Genomic DNA, 8509 nt, shown 5'->3' on the forward strand with positions numbered 1-8509 from the left:
TTCCGCCCTCTAGTGGCACAGCGGCATGTCTGTGGACTTACAACGCTAGAAACCGGGTTTCGATACCCGTGGTGGGCAGCACAGATAGCCCATTGCGTAGCTTTGTGTTTCACTACAAACAAACTTTCTTTTTCCATTAATAGGAAGGATTATAAACTTTATTTTTTATCGCACCAGAATTTGGTTGCTGTTAATTATTAACAAGTATTCCAAGTTCAAGTGCTTTTCAAGACAACGACACAAACTGACCAATGAATTAATATTTCTAAATACCTGAGTTGTGTGTCATCTTCATTTTTATTTTAAATTAACTTGGGGGTTCATGATTTCTTAACTCAAACCACAAATAACATAATTACAAATTTATACTGAGTTTTAAAATTTCTTGTAAAAGTTTATGTTATGAAATGCACATTTGCATTCATTATCTTTGAACTAAATGTATGTATATTACATTTTATATGGATTAACTAGCATAAATATATCTTTCAATTTCAAACACCGTACAAGTTTTCTTTATTTGTAGTTAAGCACAAAATTTCACAATGGACTATCTGTGTTGTACCTACCACGGGTATCGAAACCTGGTTTTTAGCATTATAAGTCTTCCAATTGACCGCTGAGTCACTGGGGGGCGACACTATATAAGGCAGCATAATTTTAGAAAAGTATAAGACTAACGAAGATCATGTCTTTTCAATCATGTTTATTAATTTTGATTTGCATAAGTGGTCTATTCAGCAGAACTGTTCACAGAGATGTTCTATCACAATAATGTGTTAAGAGAATATGCTAAAACTGGACTAATTGTTTAATCAAATTATCAAATAAAACTTTTAATAATTCCTATTTACATCAAAATTAAAAACTAAGTTACGAAGCAACACTTTTCGACGTCAATGAGTCATTTCTGCGCTAGCGCATACAAGGAGTAATATTTCATAAATTGACTCGCAAGGTATTGTGGGTGTTGATCACTGAAAGTAACATGGCTGCTGAAGACTGCTAGGTGTGAGGTTCTATGTGAGTTTTTATCGTGATTATTTTATGTGTCACTTTTACCCTGACCTTTCTTTTTTGTAGTGAATTGCTTCTTTCAGTAACAAATGTGTATCTCTTTATTAGTTAGTTTGGTTTAAACTTGTTACAGTGTTTAGTGATAACCGAGAAAACTAAAGTTAAAAAGCGTATACTATATTGTATAGCGGTCAGTATTGATGTACTCCTTTCACTGATTCAGATGCCGTATCTACTGTATTGTAAACTCCGTTACGTTACTTTGGATTCGAGGCCCAGGGTGTTGTACGTACGTAGTAGGATTACGGGTAGGTGCGTGGTGGAAATTTTAATTTTGTTTTGAAAGCCTAAGGGGAATTATCGTCTTCGCTTTCCTGTCTCGCACATTTTGAACTTTGAATTGAAATGAATAGTTCGTGTGTTAGTTTCTTGTAAAGTTTTATAGTTTTTGCATTCTAATAAGAATAGCATTTCATCTAATAGTAATAAGGGCGACCGTTTTTATCATTTTAATCATTGTAAATCTCACATTTTTTTCTTATTATGAACCTTGCATACCTAATAAATGACATGATGATGAAGAAATTAGAAAGTTAATCATAAGTAAGTAATGTAACACTTTTCCTGGGCCCTATGATTAAATGCATATTTATACAATATGTTAAAAATTATTTATAGCTTGAGTACTTTGTTATTTAATAGTATACTGACTGAGAGCTATGATTTATTTGACAAATTTTGCAGTTTCCAGAGCCTATGAAATACAAACTTGGGTCTGATTTCTATAATTACTTATAAACAAATTACAGATTGACTTAGAAATAAAAATGATACCTTGGTAATTTTTTTAAGTAGTACTTTTAAGGATTATGATTCAGTAGTGCTATATTTAGCTTAATAGTAATAATAATTTGGCATTATAAAAGGTATGAAAGTTATTTTTTTGTTCAGTTTTGTGAATCAAGTGACATATATCAATTTCTGTCAAAAAAAAAAAAGCAGTTGCAATAGAATGTGTTAAAAATTATTTACCAGATAATAAACTAGTTTTGTATAAAATCATCTTGTCAGGTTAATCTTCATATTTTTTACACACTAATATGTCATTTGATTAAAGACTAATGTTTCATTTAAAATGTCCATATTAAAACATTGGTCAGACTTGGGAAGTGTAAGGGGAATGCATTTGCCTATGATTATGATAGTTATAACTTGTTAATCCAGTTTTGTTTATTTTAGTCTATAATTATTCTCTTATATTTTGACCTCAAATTCCACTTGTGATTTAAAAAGCTACAATACTGAATACTTTCCAAGCTAGTCTGTCATTATGTATTTTTTCTTATAATCTAAACGTTTTTGCTCAAAAATTTTAGTTCTTTTTTTTTCTATTTCTACCCAAAATGGTAGCAACTGTTGTGATACAGTTAATGTTAATATTTTGTCTGTGTGTATGTGTTATAAATAAAAACAAATTAGCAGATGGTTTTTGAAATTTTGATGAAGTTTGATCTCCAAAAAAGAACAGAACCATTTTGTGAATACTTCAGTTAATTGTAGAGGTAGATTTTAGTTACATGATTAATTCTACCCAGTGTAACTTGACCTGAGTGAAAGATAAAGTTTAATACAGCAAGAAATTGAAAATGTTCAAATTCATGATCTACTGTATTAAAATGGTGATAGTAAAACATTACCAGTTGTAATGTTAGAAGAATGGCTTTCTTAAGTCACATTAACCATGTATTATATGACTTTCTTATTAAAAATGTTCAGAAAATTGTATTGGGAACTTAGCAGTTGCTACTTCTTTGATTATTTCACCAACGTTTGGTAGATATGGACATTTTACAAAATACTTCAGGAATGTTAGATGTAAATACACCATACAGAGTATATTATTGAGATTTATGTAAAGCTTATTATATTTACCATCATGGGATTATATAAAATAATGTAGCTGAATTAGACAGTACTGTGTTTAACATTTTACAGAAAAACAAATTGTTATATTGTAAGCAGTTACAAACTGCAAAAATAACAGTGTCAGACTTTTGGTTTTGAAACTTATAAATATAACATCAATGTTTCAGCCTGTTTGGTATTAATACTTATACAAGATAATACCAGTGTTTCATACTATTGGTATTAATACTTATACAAGATAATACCAGTGTTTCATACTATTGGTATTAACACTTATATAAGATAACTCGGTGTTTTAGACTTATGGTTTTACAGTATATAAATATAACATCAATGTTTCTTGCTGTTGGTTGATCACAAATTGTCATAAGGATTAATGATGACTATTTGACTACATCTGCAAAAAGTTATGCCTACTTTATCCATTGTGAGGGGAGATCTGTTATGGCTTTGCCACTAAATGTCTTTGAATTTTTGTTTATCAATGATAACTTATTGGTGTTACATGCTGGAGCATACACTTGTGTTCATTACCAGTTTATTATTTTTTTTATGTTGGTAATCTGTTGTTGCTGTTGCTTAAATATCATTAGAGTCATAATGTTAGCAATACTATGGATCTACCATTCAGCTAGTCTTCTCTTGATTAGTTTAATTTCAAATTTCTCTCTTGTTTTTAACTGGTTATTTAAAATTGTGTGTAGGTGTGATCATTGTACTTGCTTGAACATTGTAAATAGTAAAAACTCTAGCATGTTTTGTAACAGAGGTATTTATATCATAGGATGTTAAACTAACTGATCCCTGACTTAATATAGAAAGTCAAAAGTCATCTTATGAAAATTTATATTATTTTTTTGTGTGCGAATATGTTCCAAAAATATTTAGAATAGTTCAAAAGTTGTGGTGACCAAATGTTCTCAGCACACATTAGGTACGGAAATCAGAAGGTGGTAAGGTAGAAAGCTTTCTGGTAATATTTTCTTTATGATTGTAGATATTTCATTTTTCAACTGCAAATAAATGCTAATATAGATTTCATTGGTGTTTGTAGAAGTTCTAGATAATCAGTGGATTGCAGGAATTAAACCTCTTGTTTAACATTTTATTATAAAGAGTCTCTCTCTTTTTACTAATGCAAAGTTTTTACAAAGGAAGTCAGTCAGTCCTAAGTATTTTTGTAAAGGTTATCGAAGAATTATCTCAAATTTGTGATGTTACAGTATGATGATCATGACTATATCATCTCCCATATGAGTTGTAGAATTCAGTTTGTTAGAAGGAGACAAGAAGAACTGTTTATTTGCAATATACATATCCATATGATATAGGTTTTAAAAGAATGTTTACTGGAAACTAATCATTTTAATGCTTTTATATTTTCAGATATATTTTGTTTGTAAATTGGTTAAATGTGTTCTTAAATTACAAAAGAAATTTATAAATTTTTTACTTGTGTTTTTTTGTAGATGTGCTAATGTATAAATTTTACCTGTCAAATGCTTTCATGTGAAAAGAAATAAAAAGTAAACTAAGATTTCTTGATAATCAATCACATTAAGAAATTATCACAACAAAACTTTAATCGGGCACTGACTACTTGTGTTTTAAAATGTCAAAAGAAGTTGCTTTTTAATACAATATCTTAACCTGTTAAAAATTGAATTGTTTACATTTATGAAAGTAGGAATATAAAAGGTTGAATTGTGTCTACAAATAAAGGAAGGATTATGCTTTTCCGAACAAGTCTTTAGACAAAGTATAGCATGGTGTGTTGTGCTCAGGTAACTTATACAAGAAGTTGTAAATGTATAGCTACTTTAAATAAAGCTTAATGAAATAGCCCTTTTATTACAGATCATCAACTCCATAATATTAAGCTACTTGTAACTACATAAACACTATGAGATTCTTAGTTTGGGCTTTACCAAAAAAAGAAATAGTCATAAACCCTTTAAAAAGTTCATTATTAAAACTAGTGTCCACTACTTTTTAACAAGTTTCTTGTCCAGATAGACTTTAATAGAATACTTGTTAAAATTCACTGTTTTTAAAAAATGAATTGATAAGAAAGGAAGGATAACAGGAAAGCTTTCTACAGTTGGAACATTATTTTTGGTATTCAGGTTCATATCTCTAACCTTTCCATTCCACTACTCAATGTAGGTCACCCATAGAAAGGCTATAAGCATATCACTAATTACTTGAACTTATTATTAATTAATATAATAATTTAATTAGAACCACGAAGTAGTTTCACAGTTTTGATAGAATGTCCAAAATACTGAATGTAAAGAATGGTTTATTTGTCACTTATCAACTCAAATAAGATATCAAAAATGTCACAAATCACAAGCCTTATCTCTGGCTGTAGGAGCCATTTTATCAGTATATCAAGGCTCAGTGTTTATTATCTGTATAACCTACATGTACATTAAAAACAGCTTTCTTTAAATAATTATATATCATACTATGTACGTTCATTTCTGCTTGGTAATTATATATATTTTTTATGTTATGGAACAGTGGTTAAACATTATTTTGTATAGGTTAACATTCCATTCCATGTTTCATGGTAAAGATATTTCCCTGGGGTAAATGATCTTCAAGTACTGTATGTGTTTAAATTATCGCACAAATTTTTCCTGTGATATGAATATATATATCTTCCCTGCTATTCTGAACTGTTTTGTGTAAGTGCACCATTGTTTAATTATGCTATATTCTGTAAAAGCTCAGTTTTATTTACTTGTCTAAAACATGTTATTGTTGTACTTTTGTTTTAAATTATACACCTTAGTTTTATACTTGCTTAATTTTATTGTATTTAAATTTTCCTGGTAGTTCTTTTCATGGCTATTATTTTTAATTATTTCTTTCATCTTGTATTTTTCATAAATTTTTTTAATGTGTCTTCAGTTTTCCTTGCTGTATGGAAATGAAATAAATATTTTAAAGCATACTGGTAGATGAGTGTATCTAAGAAATGGAATTCAACATTGTTAATAAGGAGACAGCTAAAAACCTAGACTTCTCTACACAGTTTTGTTTTTCTTATGCAACTTTGCAAATTAATATTTAAAATATTATTTATATTCTCAATACAATTTTTTTTTATATGTAAGGTGGTGAAATAGTATTTTTTTATTTTAACATAAGCCTAATGCTAGGTTTGGAAATTATCCTAATTGTATTATTATAAAGGTTATCCTCTTAGCTGGAAGCATTTAAGATGTATGTTTCTTTGTGTTTTGCAGAATGTGCAGTAAAAAAACCAGAAAGTATCATGGATAGTGTTATTTACTTTGTAACACCAAACAGAAGATTTTCCTTGTGTGAGATTTTGAAATTCATCTCTTACTTTTATCTCACATGGAGGTTGAAAGATAGAACATGGAAGAGCCATCCATAATAGAAGAAAGTGATTTTAGCACTTTGTACTCTTTTAGTAATGTTCCAACACTTGAAGGAAGCTCCAGTGATTATGACTCTCCTCATCAGGATACTCAAGGCTGCTCTGAAGATGAAAATGGAAACAGCATGGACCAAACTAATGAAAATGGATCTGCATTTAACCCTGCATCATTTGCAGAACAAGCGGCAAAAAAAAGACGCAAACAAAGTAATCCAGTGAAGTATCACACGACACAAGTGTTAGAAACTCAGGATGGTGAGGAACTGGCTTCAAAAATTCCGGAAGAGGCCTTAAACTTGGAGATAAAACATAAGAATAGCACAAAAGAGTCTGAAGTTGACAAAGAATCATTATTGAAATGTCAACATTGTAATAGTATGTTTCAGAATGAAGAATCTTTGCGAGTTCATATAGAAGAAGAGCATGTCCAGAAACTACTAGAAAAGCAGCTTCAGCAGCAATCTCACAACAGATCTACCTCATTAAATGGCATGGAAGCAAACAGTACTGAAGCTCAGAGAGATTTAAATTTAGTCAGAGCCACTCAGGTCTCACCTTTCACAATGTTTAATGAACAAAAATTTCCCTTAATGCCAATTTCATGTGCCAGTAGCAGTTCTCTTGATAATAGGTATTATACTAAAAACTCCATATTTCCAAGCATGCCTCCATTAATACCTATATCCCACTCAGGAGATGGGAAGCCAACAAACATGTCTCTTCCTCTAACCATGTTTCCAAACTCTTTTGCCCCATTCCTTTTCCCTGTTCTTCCTCATATCCAAGGGCAGAATCAAACGATCCCTAATAGTCCAAACTCAACCATTCGCATTTTCAACCCAGAAGCTTATTGCGAGCTGTGTAATAAAGAGTTTTGTAATAAGTATTTCCTTAAAACCCATAAAGCTAACAAGCATGGAATTTATTCATCGGAAACAGTGGTTACCCCTTCATTCCCTGGAGCATTTCTCAATAGCACATCAGCCAACCCAGTCTCTCTTCCTCCACCTTTACTTAAAAATCCTCCAACCAGACCATCTACGCCACATCAGGCAATTATGAACTTAGAGGTTTTCTGCGAAATTTGCCAGAAGGAATTTTCTAATAAATATTTTCTTAAAAACCATAAACATAAGGTTCATGGTATAGACGAAAGTCTACAAAGTTCAGTAAATGATTACAAAAAAGCTACCTCACCAGCAACATCAACATCTAGTTCTCCAGGATTAACTCTTTCCTCTGAAAAGAATAACAATTCACCACCTAATGTTTCCAGTGAAACTTCCATACAAAACTTACCCACTCTATTTAATATACAAAAGAATATCTTCTTTAATCAAAATGTACTATCTAAGCCATGTTCTGCTACAGAAACAATTATGTCATCTTCAACAAATGTTTCTGCAACTGTTGATAGCAAAGCTTCCATTGTTCCAGCAGAAGACTCTTCAAGCAGTGAAAAAGGTGTAGCAATTTTTACTCCAGAGAAGCTACGTGAGATTGGAGTAATCAATGTAGATGCATTTTGTGAATTATGTTGCAAAGAATTTTGTAACAAATATTTCTTACGTACACACAAACTTAACAAACATGGTATTAGTATCTCAGAGTCTGGTAGTAAGTTTTCACAATCTGGTGAGCATAACACATCTTCACCAACTCTTGAGGCAGGTCAAGTTCCTTCTTCAAGTAACATTCCAATAACTTTGTTACAGGAAACTCATAGTAAACAAGAAAATATAAATGTATGTGGAGAACGAAGTGGGGAATTAACCTGTGAAATCTGTAATCGTCCCTTTGCTAGTCAGTATCTTCTTAAAATGCACAAGTTTTACACTCATAACATTCCATATATCAAAGAAGAAGAAAAGTCAAAATCCAGCTCTCCAGTTTGTCAACAACAGTCCCCTAATACATGCAGTGCTTGTAACTACACTACCTCAGTAGTGCTCCAACAACAGGCTACAATTAGCACATCTTTGGCTGAAGAGTCCTCTGGCCAGGACCTGCAGAGATTACAAACAATGATCAGAGAATTGAATGCACCTCTAAAGACCAATGAGAACAAAGTTGCTTGTGGTGTTTGTAGTCTTCTTTTCGACAGTAAATATTATCTGAGAGCACATATGATGAATGAGCATGGATTTTTGT

At 31.1% G+C, this 8509-nt stretch overlaps 1 protein-coding gene across 1 annotated transcript in view; it reads left to right on the forward strand.

The window, feature by feature from the left end:
* Positions 1-983: 983 nt before the first annotated feature.
* LOC106478272 overlaps positions 984-8509 on the forward strand; it is a 12542-nt gene continuing 5016 nt past the window's right edge. The window contains exons 1-3 of the mRNA XM_022381857.1: positions 984-1023; positions 1241-1325; positions 6201-8508. Of these exons, the coding sequence (XP_022237565.1) occupies positions 6337-8508 (2172 nt within the window). The 5' untranslated portion in view covers positions 984-1023; positions 1241-1325; positions 6201-6336. The remainder of the gene's footprint in view (positions 1024-1240; positions 1326-6200; position 8509) is intronic.

Source organism: Limulus polyphemus, unplaced genomic scaffold, assembly GCF_000517525.1.
Source record: "Limulus polyphemus unplaced genomic scaffold, Limulus_polyphemus-2.1.2 Scaffold195, whole genome shotgun sequence".
NCBI classification, from domain to species: Eukaryota; Metazoa; Arthropoda; class Merostomata; order Xiphosura; family Limulidae; genus Limulus; species Limulus polyphemus.